The sequence below is a fragment of the Galeopterus variegatus genome, unplaced genomic scaffold, assembly GCF_000696425.1.
Source record: "Galeopterus variegatus unplaced genomic scaffold, G_variegatus-3.0.2 Scaffold4401, whole genome shotgun sequence".
In the NCBI taxonomy this organism is placed as follows: Eukaryota; Metazoa; Chordata; class Mammalia; order Dermoptera; family Cynocephalidae; genus Galeopterus; species Galeopterus variegatus.
In genome coordinates this window covers 135279-156026 of record NW_007730512.1, presented here as the reverse complement: position 1 = coordinate 156026, position 20748 = coordinate 135279, and the positions used below count along the sequence as shown (strand labels likewise).

Below are 20748 nucleotides of genomic sequence, written 5' to 3'. Positions count from 1 at the left end.
TGATCTGGAAACTGAAGAAAACGAACAAGAAACCAGTATGATTTGGGATACTAAAGGAAAAGGGAACCTGTGGACGAAGGAGTAGACACAATAGGCAGGGACCCAGGCGGTATGGTGGTGGAAAAAGAAGACAGCCCTCTGGTAGATAAGAAAGCACAGAAACTGTCTGACATAAGTGACTTCCCGGACAAGGAGAAAACTAGGACTCCAGAGCTAGGCGAAGCATTTCAGAGTAAAGATGATTTGAAGAAAGACAACCCAGAGGAACCCCTCAGGGTTGCAGAGAAGCCTGGCGGAGAACTCTTAAAAGAGGACCACGAGGATATAGAGAAATTCATGGACACAGAATACCAGGGGTCTGTTTCTGAAGAACTTGAAGATGACCTGTCCCACTGGACTCCACATACACCTGCAGAGTCACAGCACAGTGACCGTAGGGAGGACTTGCGTATAATAAGCAGCTTCTTTAAAGAAGAGCAGTTTTTGCAGCGGTTCCAGAAGTACTTCGATGTCCATGAGCTGGAAGCCATGCTACAAGAAATTTCATTAAAGCTGAAGTTAGCACAGCGGGAGAGCCTGCCCTACAATGTGGAAAAAGTCCTAGATAAAGTCTTCCGTGCTTCTGAGTCACAAATTCTGAACGTAGCAGAGAACATGCTCGATACACGTGTGTCCAAGAACAGAGATCTGGGAATGAAGGGAGATAATATATTTGAAGAGGCTGCGGTGCTAGATGACATTCAAGACCTGATCTATTTTGTCAGGTACCAGCACTCTACAGTGGAGGAGACTGCCCCACTGGTAATGGCACCACCCCTAGAGGAGGGCTGGGGCGGACCCATGGAAGGTAAAGTACCTGCCCATGGCCTTGTAGAGCAGGGCTGGAGAAGAAGGTGGGGAAGGGGGTTGCTGAAGTGCCTCATACCTTATCCATAGAGCTCTGTTCACATTTCCAGGGTGCGTGAAGGACAGAGACCACACAAGGGACCACATGTTCCTTCCTGCCTTCTTTTGTTTAGGCTGTAGTATGGAGAAGAATTTCTTACTTTTCCTGGACAGTTGAGACTGATTAGCATTTCAAAATGAAACTTTATAGAAAGCTAAAGAGAAAGATATAAATAAGAAAATGATGTACCAGTTGCACTTGTTCACAAAGTACAGATATCATGTAAAATTCTGAAAAGGCTTCACTGAATACAATTTCTTATTCGAGTTACCTGCACTCTAACCAAGCCTTGCCTGAGTTCCTGCATTCCCCCCAAATCTCGTCTTTTGTGGATGTCCTGTTCTTTCGTGCTTCTTGGCAGCAGTCACCTTCTCCAGTTAAACTAGGGCTCCTGCATCAGATTTATCAAGGGTGGAACCAGTATGAGGAGCCTCCTAACACAGCCCTTGACACATAGAAGTCATTCAGTAAATATTTGCTGAATTGATCTCAAGCCAGTATCCTGATATATACTTTCTGATTCCTGGTTCCGTGCACTATTCTTTGTACCCAGGCTTTTCAAATGGAGGTATTTGAACTGAAGATATAAGGTAGAGTAACAGCGGGACATAAAGCCTCAGAAAAACATATCTCCCCAGGTTGCCAGTTATTCCTGAGAATTAGGCGAGGAAAACACTTTTGCATTTAATCAAAGCAGTTATATTTTGGAAGGGAATAAAAAATTCAAATGAGTTTTCAGGGTAAAATGTGAGGCTGCAAAGAAATTTGTCTTTGCCATGGATCCCATTGGACCATGCCTTGAGTGTCTTAGGGAAAGGGATGGGTGTACTCTTTTGGCTCCTTGAGATACTTTGAGAATATCTGAAAGACACTTCAGCCACCTGCTTCGTGTGGAATGCCCTTCTCTGTACGAGCTCTGTGAGACAAGCGTGACTGTGCATGAAAGAATTCCTGTTATTCTGTATAGAAGAGGCATTTCACATTTTTACTCTTGATTGAAGTTCCCTTCTACACATTTATTTGTGTGGATATGTTGGTTTTCCAAGGGAAGTTAAATTATTGAAGTCCCTACTATACATCTATTTATTTATGTAATACTTTGGAATACAGTTTTCTTTGTAAGTTGTATTATGTAGATTAGTCATCCTTGAAGTGGAATAAAAGAAACTGAAACTCCTATTTCCTGCCCAGCTGGGCTCCATGGGATGCCCGTGCATGGTGGGGGTGTGGGGGAGAATGCTGAGATGGGGTGGGGTTAAGGTGCAGATTGGCTGCACAGGTGGTGTCAAGCTGTGCGAGCCTGGTGCACTCTCCTGTTCCCTCCCTGTAGAGAAGCAACCACCACGTGAAGATCTCCCACAAGAGAGTAAGGAAGACCTTATTATGCAGGGAACTGCAGCGCTCAGCCACTTGGATAAGCCCACGACTGATGACACAGGAGCCTCAGAGGTATCATAGAAGCCAGATACTGAAACAACTTAGACCCAGGTAAAGCCTGCTCATTTTTCTTCACGAAGTAGAGGCACGTCATAGAGAAAACCTTCTAGGAGATTTGTCGTCAAAGGTGGGAAATAGAGGGGAAGGTAATGCAGATACATATGAGGGTTTTTTTTTTTTAAAGAGATCCCAGACCTAATTGAGAGAAAAGCAGGAGTTAAAAAAGTTGGTGTGAGGAAAGTGGAGACAGACTGGTCGGGCTCCCTCACCTCGTATCTGGCTGACCATAACAGCATGTCTGTTGTAAATACGTTAACTGTTCATGTGCGCCGAAGTGTTCCTTGGCTGTCTGACTCACACCCATGTATTACTTGGCTATCTGACTCTAGTATAAAAGACAATGACTCTGGGGCCGGCCTGTGGCTCACTCGGTAGAGTGCGGTGCTGATAACACCAAGGCCACGGGTTCGGATCCCATATAGGGATGGCCGGTTCGCTCACTGGCAAAGAGATCCCAGAGCTAATTGAGAGAAAAGCAGGAGTTAAAACAGGTGGTGTGAGGAGAGTGGAGACAGACTGGTCGGGCTCCCTCACCTCGTATCTGGCTGACCATAACAGCATGTCTGTTGTAAATATGTTAACTGCCCATGTGCGCCGAAGTGTTCCTTGGCTATCTGTCTCACACCCGTGTGTTACTTGGCTATCTGACTCTAGTATAAAAGACAATGGCTCTGATCCATGGGGGGCTGAGCTCGCATCTGAATAAAGCATGTCATCCTTGCCAATGGCTCCCAGGATATTTCCAGTTACCTAGCTCGCAACCTGCATATGAGGGGTCTGTGACCCAGTCTGCACAGGATGGGTTTGAATGGTCTGTGACTCAGTCTAACAGGTGAAATAAAAAAAATAGGAGAGGCCAGAGACCATAACTAACCTAAAAAACAATGACTGGCTATCACTAGCGTGTGTAGATCATTTTAATCTAAAATATTATTCTTAAAAGAACTTATACTCTCAAATAGTTTTTAACCAGACCAACAGCATCAGAAACTCTGGGGATGGGAACCAGCAGTCTGTCTCTAACAAGCCCTTCAGGAAGTCCTTGCCTGATGCTAGTTAGAGTTTGAGAACCACTGCTCTAAAACTCAAGAATTCTGTTTTTTTCCCCCACTTTACCCTCTTTTCCATAAATAGGATACAATGTAGTACAGTTCTTTTTCTGATTTTCTACCTAGACATGGTAAGAACAAAAACAATAACAAAGTTTAAAATACAGGGAAGGGTCCAGGTATCTGTATACTATGTGCTCATAGGAAGCAGTTGGAACTTTGCAGCATGTGACAGTCCGTTGTAGGCTGTCATTTGTCATTGCAGCACGCAGTAAACATCTAGTGGGAGATGAGAAAGTTTTAAAAAAAATTTTTTAAAAACCAATAATGGTATCAACAGCTTTCTAATGCTTGCATAGGTCACATTTTACCAGTGAATCAGAGAACAGCTGATTGTGTTATTTTGTCTGTCCAGTACGGTGGCATGATGACATCGTTACTGTTTGTTGTGTCTTTAGAGGTTCTGGTCTCTGAGCACAGGTGCAGCATTACCCAGTGACACTGCAGGGCTTGGCAGCACTTGGCTGACACCTGCACACGCCCGGCACACACACAAAGTATAGGAGGTCACAGCAGGGAAAGGAATAAACCTAATTTGCAAAGGAATGACATCACAGAGGCCACCCCATGTTCCAGAGGACATTACATTCATATATAATACTCTCTACTTCTAAACTTGTTTAACTCAAAATGTTCTCCTGCTGAAGATGAGCTATGCACATTACGACTTGTTACTCTCTTGCTCAGAAACTTTTAGGATTAGGCAAAATTCTGCTTCCAGAATTAACAAATTCTTTGCCCTATCTTTTAAGTCCCACCACAAAATAACATCAGTAACCTTCAAAGGCAAGTCTTCCTAAATGGGTCTACGTCTTCACAGGCAAGTCTTCCTAAATGGGTCTATGTGCATTGTAGGCACTGAGGTGCTGACTTGATTAGGAAAACTTCACCAGAGGTTTCATAGATCAATAGTGGGTGGAACCTTAGGGTTGGGAGAGACCTTAGAAGCAACTAGTCCTACTCCTCACTAATTGATCAGCACTTTGGACTCCTAGCTGTTTGTAAGACATGCCCCAGGCTCGTATAACACATACTGAAATCCACCCGCCCACCGCCTCCTCCTCACGTGGAGATACTTTCAGGTGTATAAGTATCTACCTGTTTCCCAGAGGCCCGAGCCAGTTCTCTGCCCTGTAAGCATTTCCCTTTGGTCTCTTTAGGCATTTCCCCTCTTCTCTTTTATGCAGCTGCCATTCATTCACTGAGAAGACAATTACTGCATACCTGCCGGGTGCCAGACCCTGTGCTGAGCACGGGTGCATTCTGCCTACAAGTCTGCAAGCCAGGACGCACTCTTTTTCACTCCTTGTTTTTCTGAAGTTTTTACTAATTTGCTTCACCAGCACGAAACAAATGTTTGTTGAATGTGACTGTCTATATGGAGAAAGTTAAAATTCTTGTTTTTCTCAATTCCCATGAGTAAATACTCTTATTGTTCCCATAGTGGTTGTGTTGCCCGGGAGGTGATGGGGGACTGGTAGGGGGTAGAGTGGGTTGGAGATTGTAAAGCTACACAACTATGCCAGTTGTTGGGTTGAGGCAATAGCTACACTAATTGTATGGCTAGGCATTTCATAACTAAAGCCAAAACATTTCATTATTTTAGTTCTACTAAGTTTCCATTTGTATTGTCAGGGCTAGGGCTCAGACCCTTCAAACCCATTGTACGGACTGGGTCATAGACCCCTCACATGCAGGTCCATGCTAGGTAATTGGGAAAGATCCCAGAAGCCATTGGCAGATGACACGAGCTCAGTCCTCAGCAGTAGCAGCAGCAGCTTACACCCGCAGCAGCGTTGGCCTCTCAGGGCATCCCAGGGGCACTGGCAGCAACAGCCTCCAGCAGCAGTAGCGGCCTCCCTCTGGCCCCTCAGGGGCATTCCGGGGGTGGGGGGCCCCATGGATCAGAGCCACTCGTCCTTTATATTTAAGTCCATACCCAGGACACCTGGATGCACATGTGCAATTACATTAGACAATAACCAAGGAATACCTGGGTGCACATGCATATTTTCATCAAATGCTCACCAAGATTCCGAACATTTAAGGGGCCCTGACCACTTTCCTATATTTTCCCAATGGAGATATGTTCATTTTATAATTAAAGGGTATGGAGGCTCTAATGGGGATTCTGAAGTCTTTTCCTCTGTGTACTTGTGTTTAGGAGAAACACTTATTCATGGCACAGTGACAAATACTGCATACTCAGTAAATATTTAAACTGAAGAGAATCCTTATTCTAAAGTGTAAAATAAAATACTTGTTTTTCCCCTCAATTATAGGACTAACAATAGAAGGCACTCCTGTCACTGCTGTTGATGCAAGAAAGCAACTAGAGATGAATACTGAAGAGCCAGCAAGTGTTACACCTTCGGAAAACACAATTCTTTCAATATTTTCATTCATGTTTTATTTAACTAAGAGGGTAAGTTTGACACATACAGTTTCTTACAGACACAGTAGAATGTTGATTATTACAGTTTTTAAGTTGATTTTGAGCATGAGCTGAAGACCTTAAAATGTCTTTATGAAAATGCTACTGATCCTTTGAAGATAGCCCCTGAAATGAGCCATAGGTGTATGGCTTTGATGGGTTCCTAGTTCAGCACAAGAGGAGGATTTGCTGCTTGCCAGGGCTGGGCACACGTGTAAGAAATGGTTCTTCCCCTCAGGGACCTTTCGGTCTAGCTGGGAGATAAAGACAATCACTTGAAACATAATATGATACAGGCAGAAAGAAGTATTTACCTGAAGGTAGAACAGTATATTGAATAAATTGGTTCATTGTGGTGGGACGATGCTGAGACAGGCTTGAAGCAGAGTCAAATGGGAGTTTGACATGTAGTTAGTTGTTGAATAGAAGGGCTGGGGGAGAAAGATGGTGGCAGCATTCAGCCAGACAGGAAATTACATGTTCGGAGAAATGGAGGCCTGAAGATGAGGTTACTTGGGAAGCCAGGGGAACATGGGTGCTTGGTGGTGGTAGTGTGTGGAACCAGAGGGGGATGGTCTGTGAAGGGAGGCAGGGGGACTCGTGCGTGCCATGAAGAGTGGCATTAGGCCACTCATTTTAAGTGGGAAAGGGATTGGTCAGATGTGTTTCTTAGAAAGAGTCATTTATGGCAGAATGCTTAGAAGCCATGAGCCCATCACCCAACTTAACAATAATTCCTTAATATCACCAGATATTTGGCATATCCAAAATCCCTTTTCCTCCTTTCTTCCCCACCTCCATTTTTTTAACTTTGCTAAAATATGCATAACATAAAATTTACTCTCTTAACCATTTTGAAGTGTGCAGCTAAGTGGTATTAAATATATTCATAATATTGGTAACCATCATGCTCTCCTTTTAAAAATTGTTCTTGTTCAAATTAGGATCCTTTTGAGGTCCAGATGTTGTAATAGATTGATATGTATCTTAACTTTATTCAGATATAAATTACATATAATTAAAATGTATCTATTGATATAATTACCCTACACAGGTATTGCTTAAAATTCAGCCCAGAACTGAAGGAGAACTCCTTGCAGATGTCTGAAACTCTTTTCCTTTGTAGTCCCATCTTTCCGGTGCCTTTCCCTGTGTATTTCAGGCACCTTAGTCTCCCCAAACTCTGATTGCCACCTCCACAGTGGTTGCTGTTATCGTTCTATAAAATGCATGGGTTTTGAACCAGGATGATCTGGTTTCCAATCCCAAAGCCATCATTTAGAAGTTTGGCCAAATCACGAAACTTTGAACCTCAGCTTCCTCATCTGAAAAATGTAGATAATACCTACTGCAGTTGTTGTGCAAACTCAATGATTTGACAATGTTAAGTGTGGTGCAGTGCCTGGAATTTCACAGGATCCCATTCTCCACCTGATTCCCACTTGGAGGGCTAGAGGGCAGTGTAAAAACATTGAATACCTGGGGAATTCAGGAGAAAGACCACCAAGACGGGAAAGATGGAGAAAAATCAAACCATTTTTCAATTTTCTCCATGGTTATCGTGGTAGCAGCCGCCTGGATGAAGGTGTGTGCGATCCATGCAGTTAGCATGATGAAATCTTCAGTGACGTAGGCAGTCTCAGAACTCAGAATTTAATAATCCGAATGAATCATCATCAATTGAAAAAGTTAACTGCCTCCAGATGTGGGGAAGATTCCTTTTTATCATATTTCTAGATATGAACAGCACCCTCTTCTAGGCCTGGGGGACACGATGTGGTGTAGGACACATCTGTGATTGGGGGTGACAAGGGAAGACACAGCCATGCATGGTAAGATAGAAGTGCCAGCTCAGTGTTACAGACGCTGATGTGAAAAGGATTGTCAAAAAAGGATTTTGATGGCCCTATATGTACAAGACATTGTGCTAGTAATAAGAGATTCCAAGAGGGATAAAGCATAATTCTGATTTTTGAAAGGCTGAAGAAAAGGTCTTATCAAATATCTGTGAAAACTGGGAAATGTGAAGAATATGGGAAATAGTTTATGTTAAATATCAAATGGATCATGTAGAAAATTACTCGACAGGGCTTAGGGAGTAATGGGGTGCTTGACTTGATAGGGAAAACTGCACCAGAGGTCAGATTCATTGATCAATATTTAGTGAAACCTTATGTAAGGGGTCTTAGAAGGCTACCAGTCCAACTTCTCACTAGTTGCAGGTATTTCTTCTACTCCAGCCCTGACAAGTGATTTTTAGTTCTGTGCATCAGCAGTTCCTGGTAGAGCCACCTACTTTCCAAGGCTACGTACGCACTCCTCTGCTGGCTACTTCATTCTTTTATTGACTCCAAATTTTCTTCCACGTGATTTCTTCTTTAGAATCTAATTCCCTTTTTACACAGTGAGCCTTTAAACATTTGAAGTTATGTCTTAAATTTTTTTAACATTTTATCATGGGACATTTCAAACATGCTAAAGCAGAGAAGCCATGAGCCCATCACCCAACTTAACAATAATTCCTTAATATCACCAGATATTTGGCATATCCAAAATCCCTTTTCCTCCTTTCTTCCCCACCTCCATTTTTTTAACTTTGCTAAAATATGCATAACATAAAATTTACTCTCTTAACCATTTTGAAGTGTGCAGCTAAGTGGTATTAAATATATTCATAATATTGGTAACCATCATGCTCTCCTTTTAAAAATTGTTCTTGTTCAAATTAGGATCCTTTTGAGGTCCAGATGTTGTAATAGATTGATATGTATCTTAACTTTATTCAGATATAAATTACATATAATTAAAATGTATCTATTGATATAATTACCCTACACAGGTATTGCTTAAAATTCAGCCCAGAACTGAAGGAGAACTCCTTGCAGATGTCTGAAACTCTTTTCCTTTGTAGTCCCATCTTTCCGGTGCCTTTCCCTGTGTATTTCAGGCACCTTAGTCTCCCCAAACTCTGATTGCCACCTCCACAGTGGTTGCTGTTATCGTTCTATAAAATGCATGGGTTTTGAACCAGGATGATCTGGTTTCTAATCCCAAAGCCATCATTTAGAAGTTTGGCCAAAACAAGAAACTTTAAACCTCAGCTTCCTCATGTGATGGGATTGATGTATTCTGCCTGCATTTCCCCTCCCTGCACTGAGGTCTAGAAAGTGCCTCCAGGGAGAAAGGTGGGTGGTCGCAGGGCTTGCGTATTTGTTTCCCTTATCTCAGGGATCACAGGTGTGTGCTGCTTGTTCTCTATCTGAAAAAAAGTTGTTTTCATATATTTTATCAAGTTTTCTAGTCACTTTCAGTGGGAGGATTGAAAGTAGTCAGATTCAAATTTAATTTTCTTTGACAAGAATCACGAAACACTTAACATCTGGCTGTTGCTCTTTTATTTATTTTTTCTGATGTCAGTCGTCATTGGTGACATTGACTAGACCTGTCAATATATTACAGGGTGCAAAATGGTGATGGTCTCATTGTATTGTTCCTTCTTCATTTAAAGTCTGGGATACTGCTACAAAGACAAACTATGATCAACTATTTTCTACACTGAGATCTAGTTTGTGTAGTTAAGGCAGGGTAATTTTTTTTTTTTTCTTAATTTAAACTACTTTCAAAACAATGAGTTGTCTTCCTGGCATTATCCAGTGACGCTCAAAGGGCGGTTTTTGTTGTTTTTTTCTCATGTTCATTATGATGTTATGGATTTAAAATTCTTTGGTGTGTTTCAGTCCAATCAAGGATATTGATTATTCTTAGTGATGCTCAATTTCTCTCATCTTTGGCTACTGGGAGCCTCCTCAGCTTGGCTCTTGGGCCCTTTTTTTGTCACCATCTATTGGTCATTGTGACCTTCCTTGCCTCCTAGTATAACAAGATGATCACAGCTCATCTTGTACATTTCCTACCAAGATCTTGAAGGAACTGTTTCTCTAAAGAGCCCTTATTCCTTTTAACGGGAAATGATATTTAGAGACTACATTCTGGTGCTGAGATTGCTTTTTGCTTTTGAGTTGGCCATCATTTCTAGGCCTTTTCAGAGGACAAAGCTAGGAAATATGTGGGGCACTTTATGTGAATATTCATCATAATGTCATATGGTTACTTCCAATCAAAATTCAGGATGCTAGAGAGATTTTTATTTCATCTAACGTTAGTATTTTTTTTCCTCTGATGATGGAAATCCCAGTTTTCAATGACAGCAACATATATTTACCTTATTTTACAATAGTCATACGAGTATTAAAAATACACAGGTTGGGCCGGCCCGGTGGTGCACTCGGTAGAGTGCGGCGCTTGGGAGTGCAGCGGCGCTCCCGCTGAGGGTTCAGATCCCATATAGAGACCGGTCTGCTCACTGGTTGAGCGCGGTGTGGGCGCAACACCAAGGGTTGCGATCCCGTTGCCAGTCGCAGTACGGGCGCAACACCAAGGGTTGCGATCCCGATACCGGTCATGAAAAAAGACAAAAAAGGAAAAAAAAATACATATATCAACACTACCACAAACAGTATGTGACTGAATATATTTTAAAACTGTTTAGCAGTTCCTTTGTCTTTAAGATATATACCATTAGGGTGAGTTTGAAAAATACTCTTTTATGTGGCCTTGCTACCAACTTGATACACAGGTGGTTTCATTTTTCTTTCAAGTTTCAGAGCCTGCTTTTAAAGGTTTTGTTGTTTGTTTGTTTAATAATTATCTAAGATAGTTACAAGATCCAAAGTCAATTTGTAAAACAAGGTGTATTCGGAGAACTCTAGCTTTTGTCCCAGTTCCATTCACTCTATTGTTACCGTTCTCTACAGGTAACTTTTTTAATTAATTTTAAAATAAGCAAATGATTTCCATATCCAGCCATGATAGCTTTACAGCTACTGGCTTTGCCCTCCCAAATGAAACAACTAAAAAGAAAAAAACAGGCAAAATAAATAAAATGACATTATTTAAGACACTGGACATCAGGCAACAAAGGACAGTAATTTACGAACGATAAAAAAAAAAAATACTGTGAGTACAGTTGTCCCAGCTTACAGTGTTAAGAAAGTTCCCAGGCTGTGGCAAAGAAGAAAAGAGCCAAGTGGAGCCAGTGCACACCCTGAGCTGAGATGGTGCTGAGAGTCCACGGACACCAGGGCAGCTGGAATTCACAGGGTGGAGAACCAGGAGGAGAGAGCTACATGCCGAGCAAACTCTGGAGATCTATGAAGGGTCCCCTTTTAGCATTCAGCACAGTACTGATCAGCTGAAGAGTATGACAAAACTACTGGAGGTCAGAGCCGTGTGACACTTTTAAGCAACCTAATGTAACTGGAGAGTAGAGACAGTACCTATAAAGCTATCGTGGCTGGATATGGAATCCAACCTACATGTAACTGGGATCCCTGTAGAAGAGGAGACAAGAGGTATTCAGAAAAATATTTGAAGGAAAAATGGCTGAAAGATTTCCAAAATTTATGAAAACTAGAAACCCATAGGTCTAAGAAGCTCAATGAAACCCAAGCACAAGACGCATGAAGAAAACTACACCAAGGTTTATCATAATCAAATTGCTCAAAACAAGTGATAAAGAGCAATCTCAAAAACAGCCAAAGAAAGACATTTTACATAAAGAGAAACTAAGATAAGGATTACTTTGGATTTCTCGTCATTAACAAGGCATGAGAGAATACAGTGGAGTAATACCTTTAGTATATTTGAAGAATGATATTATTGACCTAAAATAACATACCCAGCGAAATATCTTTCAAAACCAAAGTTGAGAAAAAGACTTTTCCAACATCTAAGAGCGGAAAGCATTCTGTAGCACACTTGCCATAAGAAATGTTAAAGGACATATGGGGCAGTCACCAAGAAAAAAGAAATGTTAAAGGAAGTTCTTTAGGCATAAGGAAAATAACAACAGATGGAAGTTATGGAGCTACACAAAGGAGTGAAGAATGCCAGAAATGAGGACAACATAGGTAAATATATAAAACCGTTCTCATATTATTTAAACATCAGTGTACATGGGATTTAGAAAATATGTAAAAGTAAAACATATGCCTATAGTATAAAGGTCAGAAGGGGGGGAAATGGTATTACCTATCATCAATTGTTGCTTTGCCCCCCACGGAATTGTCACCCCACTTCCCCTGGGTGATGGAGATGCAAAGGATTACTCAAAGCCCATCTCTACTGAGCAGTGAGAGGCCCTGAAGTGGTTAATCTCCCTTTGGGACCCTCAAGAGAGAGGCATCCCTTCTTTGGGAAATTAATACCAATTAGGGTTCTCTTCCTGCATTTATTTTCCAGACCAGGAAGTTACAAGAAGAGACACAGGTGGGGTTATAGTTTAACAGTATAGGCTGGTAACTTTCAGTGAGACAAGCCAGATGACATTCCAGTAGACAAGGAAGTGGACCTATCAACAACAGTTTGATCTTAGCAAACATTCCTTAACACCAATCTCTCAGTATCTTTACATAACAATCAGTAACTAGTCTGTCTTTTGAGCCAGCAACCTGCTGTGCCACAATCCTTATCTTGCAACAGAGAATTATACCCTGAGGAAAATTTCCTGTCCTTGCAAGGTCAATATTTGAAACTGCAAGGCTTAGGAAAAACAGGTCCTGTGAAGTACATATGCTCTATGTAGTATATTCCACAATCAAGTTCTTATTATAGACATGAAGTAGTGCAGTGTCATTGGAGGGTGGACTATGATTAAGTTAAAGATGCATATACTATAAACACTAATACAACCAAAAAAAAAAAAAAAAACCAAAACAAGAAGTTATAGCTAATAAGCCCACAGAGGAAATAAATTAGAGTCTTTAAAAAGACTCAAGTGATCCAAGGGAAGGCAGAATCAGAGGGAAAAGGGAACAGAGAACAGATGGGGAAAATGGAAGAAAAGGTGATGCTCAGTTTAAACTTAACCATATCAATAATCACAGTAAGTGAAAATTGTCTAAATACCCCAATTAAAAGGCAGAGATTGTCAGGTTGGGTAAAGAAGCATGACCCAACTACATGTCTACCAGGAACACCCTTTAATTAAAAAACATATACCATGCTCATACTTGTCCATTGAAAGCTGGAGTAGCTATATTAAACCAGACAAAGGAGATTCCAGAGCAAAGTATATTACCAGGGATAAAGAAAGCTGTTTCTTTAAGGAGTTAGTGAATTAAGAGAATATAACAATTCTAAATGTTTGTGCTCCTAATAATAGACCTTCAAAATACATGAAGCAGGCTATGGCAGTTGTAGGAACAGCAGAGATCACACATCAGCTGCTGGGAAGAACTGGATTTCAGGTCACCGTCAGAAAAGCTAAGTTTGCTGTACAGTAAGGATCAGATTGGATCTTGATTGCAGAACCGTCCCTGATTGCAGAATCTTGGATGATTTCACAAAAGTTCATCTTCTTTGCAGAACCTGCTTTCCTTTCTAGGTTGTGTCTCCTACTTCATCCTTCGAGACCATCCCAGAAGTTCTATAAGAGTCCATCTGGGAAATCACTAGGTGTTCTTGGAAGGAAAAGAAGGAAGATTTTTGGTTGGAATAAAAACAGGGTTGAATGAGTTCCAGAAAGCAGAGTTCTCTAACTCATGGACAACAATTTGTGGAAGAAAACAACTTCAAAAAACCAACTACTAGCAACACTCGGAGAAGATGAGAAGGGCCTGTTCAGGAAAGAAGACAGCTGGTCCACAGCAGAGGCATCTAGAACCAGCTTTCCCAGGATGATGGTGGGGGGTCGCTCAGCAGAGAACCTCCCTTCAGGATCCATGAGGAAGACAAGAAAAAACAAACAGAAGACTACTGGAAATGGAGACGGTGGCAGTGCCAGTGAAGTACTTCATGGTCCCCTTGGAAGAAAAGGACCCATGTGGACCATACTGTTGAAAGTGAAGTGGTGTTTAAGAACAGGATGGAAGTTAAAATGAAGATTCTTGAAGAGTTAAAACCATGGCTTATTGAGGACTGGGACTTAATTACTAGGCAGAAGCAGCTCTTTCAACTCCTAAGAAAAACATATGCCATTCTGGAAGAGTATGTGAATTGCAAGAAATCACAGGGAAACATCGATAGTAAGGAATATGCAGTTAATGAAATTGTGGCAGGAATAAAAGAATATTTCAACGTGATGTTGGGCACTCAGCTGCTCGACAAATTTGAGAGGCTCCAGTATGCTGCAATCCTCTCAACTCACCCTGATGCAGCAATGTCATAGGTTTACAGAGCGCCACACCTACTGAGATTATTTGTAGGAATGGGAGCAATGTTGGTATATACACCCTTTGATGAGAAGAGCCTTGTGTTATTGTTGGGCTATTTGCATGATTTCCAAGAATATCTGGGAAAGAATTCCACAAGGATTGGAAGCTTTTTTTCTCATTTCAAAGTTGCTGCTACTGTATGCAGTAATTCGACAAAGAATAAACATTCAGTAAAACATTTTGTTGCCTAGCCTAGTTGACCATATTCCTTGAACGCTGGTGGTTCTATCCCTTTGACACTACAAAATTTTCTATATGTGTTAATGCTACTGATTTAATGCCCTGATTAATCATGCTAATTAATGCACGATTAATCCCAGTTAATACCCTGATTCCTAGTGCCAAATGATTCAACTTAATGTATATACTTGACAACCCATGCATTTGTGCTCTTTTTGTAAAAATGGTGCTTGAAGGGAAACAGCCCATCCTGTCTACAAGTCCATCTATGTTGTTTCTTACGTATAGTATCTTTGTTTAAGTTGCTGAAGGATGGTGGTTTGTTTAATGGTTTTTGTATTTGATTCTAATGCATATTCTAACATGATAGAGGCAATGCATTATTGTGTAACCAAGCTTTTGTGGAAAAGTTGATATTTTAGGAATTGTATTTCAGATCTTCAATAAAATTTGTTTCTAAATTTCAAAGCAAAAAGCCAAAATACATGAAGTAAAAATTGATAGAACTACCAGGAAAAAATGAATTTACAATTATGATTAGAGATTTCAATACTCACCTCTGAATAATTAATAGAACAAATACATAGAAAATCAGTAAGGATCTAGAAGGTGTGATCATCTACCATCTTAATACGATTGACATTTGTAGAAGAGTGGAATGCATATTCTTTTTAGTGTACATGGAGCTTTTACCAAAATAAACCCTATTCTGGCCATAAAACAGGTCTCAATAAATGTGAAAGGATTCAAAGCATACTAAGTATGCTCTGTGACCATAACAAAATTAAATTAGAAATCAATAATGGAAAAATCTGGAAAATCCTCAAATATTTGGAAACTAAATGATACACTTTAAATAACTTATGAGTTAAAGTCAATGGGGAAATTAGTATTTTGAGCTGAATGAGAGTGAAAACACAACATGTCAAATTTGTACAATGCCACTAAAGCACTGCTTGGAAATTTATAGCACTACCTATATTAGGAAAAAAGAAAATCTCAAACCAGTGACCTCAGTTTTCACCACAGCACACTAGAAAAAGAAGCATAAGCTGATTCCCAAGTAAGGAGAAAAAAAGAAATAATACAGGTAAGAGCATAAGTCAGTGGAATAGAAAACAAAAGGAAAATAGAGAAAATCAACGAAACCAAAAGCTGGTTCTTTGAGAGTAATAAAATTGATCAACTTCTAGCCAAAGTGATCAGGAAAAAGAGAGGCGACACAGATTACCAATATCAGCAGTCATTGAGGAGCATCACCCTAGGTTCTACAGATATTCAATGAAAACAAGGGAACGCTACAAACACCTTAGGCAAATTATCTGGACAATTTAGATGAAGGAATTCCATCTAATATACAAAGTGCAAAAGCTCACTCAAGAAGAAATAGGCGACCTCAGTAACCTTGTAAGTATAAAAGAAGTTGACTTTATAGTTAAAAACTTTTCCACAAAGAAAGCTCCAGTGCATATGGCTTCACTGGTAAATTCTATTAAACCTATAAGGAAGAAATAATACTAATTCTACACAAACACTTCTAAAAAATTGAAGAACAGAAAATACTTCCTATCTCATGTGAAACCAGTGTTATGATATGAGAACAAGACAAACAAGAAAAAAAAAAAAAACCACAGACCAGTATCTCTCATGAACATAGGGACAAAAACTCTAAACAAAATTTTAGCAGATCAAATTTAACAATATATAAAAAGGAAAATACATTATGACCAAATAGCTTTTATCCCAAGAATGCAACTTTCATCTAACATTTGAGTTACAGTTAGACTGGAGGAATAAGTTCTACTGTTCCATTACACAGTAGGGTGACTCTAGTTAACAGTAATATATTATATATTTCAAAATAGCTAGAATTTGGGCCGGCCCAGTGGCGCACTGGATAAGTGCGCCGCTTGGGAAGCGTGGTGCGCTCCTGCCCGAGGGTTCGGATCCCACATACAGACCGGTTCCCGCTCACTGGCTGAGCGAGGCGCGGGAGCAACACCGAGGGTTGCAATCCCGTTGCCGGTCCCCAGTCCGGTACAAGGGCGACACTGAGGGTTGCAATCTGTTGCCGGACACAGAAAAAGACAAAAGACAAAAAAAAAAAAAAAAAAAGCTAGAATTTGAATGCTCTCACCTCAAGGAAATGATAAATGTCTGAGGTGCTAATTACCATAATTTGATTATTACATATTTTATACATGTATTAAAACATCACACTGTGCTCCATAAATATGTACAAATGTGTCTAAATTAAAAATTAATTAAACTGGCTAGCCACTTAGTTCAGTTGGTTAAAGCATGTTGTTATAACACTGAGGTCAAGGGTTCGGAGCCCTGTACCAAGCAGCTGCAAAAAAAAAAAAAAAAAGACAAAACAAAATCAGTGTAATTCACCATGCTGACAAACTTAGAAAAGACAATCCATATGTACAGCTCAATAGACACAGAAAAAGAATTCGAAAAAATAATCCAACATGCATTACTGCTGGAAAAAGAAAGTCAACAAACTAGGAATAGAACTTAAATAGGCTCTATGAAAATCTTACAGCTAATATCATATTTAATGGTGAATGATTGAATGCTTTTCCCCACAATCAGAAAGCAAAACACGGATGTCTACTCTCATCACATCTATAAGACGTCATGCTGAGGTTCAGTAAGGGAAGAGCTAGTACACTAAGGTAAGAAAAAAGAAATAAGGTAAGAAAAAGAAATCATCCAGGTTGGGAAGGAAGAAGTAAAATTATTTATTTGCAGAAAACATGAACATCTATGCATAAAATCTGGTGGGACCTACAAAAAAGCTACTGGAGCTAATAAAGGAATTTAGTAAAGTTGACAGAAAAAGATTTACATCTAAAGCAATTTTATTTCTATATACTAGCAATAAATAATTGGGAACTGAAATTTTAAGAAATTTCCAAGAAGAATGCAGTACCTAAAGATAAATATGTCAAAAAACGTGTAAGACATATACATTGAAAACTATAAAATACTGCTGAAATTAAAGAAGACCTAAATTTATAGAGAAATATACCTTGTTTATAATTCAGAAGACTAAATATATTGTTAGGCTGTCAGTTATCCAGAGTTTGATCACTAGAATCAACATAATCCCATTCAAAATCCCAGCAGGATTTTTTTTTTTTTAATAGAAAATGTGAAGCTGATTCTACAGTTCTTATGGAAAATAAAAAGGTCCTAGAGTAGCCCAAACATTACATAATTTCAAAACTTTAGAAGTAATCAGGACAGCTGAAAAATAGATCATTGAAACAGAATAGAGAATCCAGAAATAGATCCACACATATCTGGCAATGAACTTCTGACAAAGGTGGAAAGACAATTAAATGGAGAAAAGAATGTCTTTTCAACAAATGGAACTATTGGCTATTTCCATGCAAAAAATCACCCATACCTCGTGTCATATTCATAAACTAATTCAAAATGGGTTATAGACTTTAATGTAAAACCTAAAACTATAAAACTTGTAGGAAAAACGAGAGAAAATTTTTGTTGAACTTGGGTTAGGCAAAGATTTCTTAGATTTGACATCAGAAGCATGATTCATGAAAGTGAAAGTTGATAATTTGGACTTTTTCAAAGTATATGATAAATACAAACCACAGACTGGGAAAAATTTACTACACATTATCTGTTTAATAAAGAACTTGTATAGAAAATATATAATGAACTCTAAAAGCTCATTTAAGAAAAAAGCCCAGAAAAACATAACCCAGTAAAATAAACACTTTACCAAAGAAGATGTGTGGGTAGCAAAGAAGCACATTTTAAAATGCTCAACATCACTAATTGTCCAATTTAGACCACAATGAGTTACCACTACACATTTATTAGAATAGCTAAAATTTGAAAGACTGATTATACCAAGTGCCAGGTTTTGTTTTGTTTTTTAATATTCTGGAAACTGTATTTTATATATAACAGTATATAAAATTATTTTGTTTCTTTTTTATAGCTGCACAGTATTCTTTGGTTTATTCAGTGTCGCTTTTATTGATGGAAATTTTATTTCCAGTCTTGTTACTATAAATAATACTGGAGTAACATAGTTTTGTTCATATATATTTTCAACATTCGTTGTTCCTCCGTATCTTGGAGATAAAGCTTTAGAAGTGGGATTGTTGACTCAATGGGTAAATACACACGTAACTTTGGGTGATGCAAAATTCTCATTCATAGGGGTTGTATCATTTTGCATAGTGATCAGCAATGCATGAGAGTGGCTGTTTCCACCACATTCTCTCACCAGCAGAGTACAGGGTACTTCAAAAAGCTTATGGAAAGATTCATATTATCTTTTAATTCTGTTTTTCCACAGACTTTTGGAAGTATTCTCATATGTTGTCAGATATTTGGATCTGGCCAAGGTACGTGAGAAATGGTGTCTCTTGGGCCGGCCCGGTGGCGCACTGGATAGTACGCTGCTTGGGAAGAAAAAAAAAAAAAAAAAAAAAAAAAAAAAAAAAAAAGAAATGGTGTCTCAGTGTAGGCTTTATTTGTATTTCTTTTATTATGAACAGAGTGTGTTCCCATATGTCTACAAGCTATTTCTATTTCTTTCCCCAGATCTATTCATTCTTTCAGCCCATTTTCCATAGGTTTGCTGGCCACTTTCTTCTCTATTGGTGAAGATTTTGTTTGTTTGTTTGTTTTTTCCTTTTTGTCTTTTTTACTGACCAGCAACGGGATCGCAACCCTCGGTGTTGCGCCCGCACCGTGCTCAGCCAGTGAGCGGGAACCGGTCTCCACATGGGATCCAAACCCTCAGCGGGAGTGCCGCAGCGCTCCCAAGCGGCGCACTCTCCAGTGCGCCACCAGGCCGGCCCATATTGGTGAAGCTTTTTATATTTTAGAAATATTAATCCCTTTTAATATGTTACAAATATATTTTCTCAGGTTGTCACCGTCAAATTTTACTTATTTTGCAATTTTTGTGGGGTGGGGGACTGGGCAAGTTTTTTATATTTAAGTAATCAAGTTTACAAATCTCTTCCCTTGTTGCTCCTAGATTTTGAGACATAATTAGGATTTCCCCATTCATGAGACAGAAATTTTTTTCTAGTACAGCACTTTTTCATTTTCATTTTCTCCATTCAGGTTTCTGATCCATTTGGAATTTATCCTTGTGAACAATGAGAAAAAGATCAATTTTATCATTTTCCATATGATCATCTCGATATGTCAATACCACATATTAAAAAGTCTGTTTTTCGGGCCAGCCCCATGGCTCACTCGGGAGAGTGTAGGGTTGATAGTGCCGAGGCCGCAGGTTCAGATCCTATACGGGGATGGCCGGTGTGCTCACTGGCTGAGCGTGGTGCCAACAACACTGTGCTGAGGGTCGTGATCCCCTTACCAGTCAAAAAAAAAAAAAAAAAAAAAGCCTGTTTTTCTTCAGCTGCCTTTTATTGTATCCCAGATGTCCACTGCACTGGGGTCTGATTCTGGATTTCTGTCCCATCCTGTGGTTAGTCTGTGTCCTTGGGCTGTTACCCGACTGAGTAATGACAGGGCCTGCCCTGCCCTCTCACTGCGCCCTTCATTGCTCTTCTCCTTAGGCTTTCCCTGCTTCATGCTTCATTGTTCTTCTAAATTGACTTAAGACTCAACTTGAAGACATCTCCTTAAAGATCTACAAATGCTTTTTTTTTTCATTCTGCAGTGTAAATGTCCCCAGTTTCCTCAACTTTTGGAAAGTGATTTCCAGACCATTCATTCTCCCTGTCCTTTTCCATGAGTCAAGTAACCTTAAAATGCGGGACCTAGAACTGGACCCACTGGCATAGGGGTGATAATGGCATGACACCTGACGCACAGGGTAAGGTTTTTTTAAAGGGATGTCACCAGAATGGTAGGCCACATGAGCAGCTGGAGCTTGGGCGGGGCGGAGTAAGCAGAGGACGGAGGGTGCGGGGCCGCTCCTTTCCTGTCCGGACGGGATGGTGGCTGGGAGTCTCGGCACTTTGTGACATAGGGGCCAGCTCTGGGCAGCTGGAGAGGCCTGCCTTCCTCCTGTCCCCTGGCCCCGGCCCATGGTCCTCTCCCAGTAGCCGACTGGCCGCCTCATTCCAGCCCCTTGTGTCGACCATTCTCTTAGCTCCTACGGTGGGAGAGCCCCATTCCTCACCTCCCCCTGCTTGGATGCTTCCGCTCGGCTGCCCACGCAGCGCCGTCTGACGTGTTCACAGTGTTCCAGGGTTCACTATCATCACCGTGGTTACAGTGTTCTCAGTGTTCGGTGGCCGAAGAGTTGGCCGCAGTGCAGATGCATTTCAGTCTACT

The 20748-nt window shown here is 40.2% G+C and overlaps 1 protein-coding gene and 1 pseudogene across 1 annotated transcript in view; both read left to right on the top strand.

Moving 5' to 3' along the window:
- The window catches only part of LOC103603018 (melanoma inhibitory activity protein 3-like), a 34847-nt gene that overhangs the window by 3704 nt on the left and 10395 nt on the right, over positions 1 to 20748 (top strand). The window contains 3 exon segments of the mRNA XM_008587486.1: positions 67 to 847; positions 2277 to 2395; positions 5798 to 5977. Coding sequence (XP_008585708.1) covers positions 67 to 847; positions 2277 to 2395; positions 5798 to 5977 — 1080 coding nt within the window.
- LOC103603014 lies at positions 13557 to 14521 on the top strand (annotated as a pseudogene).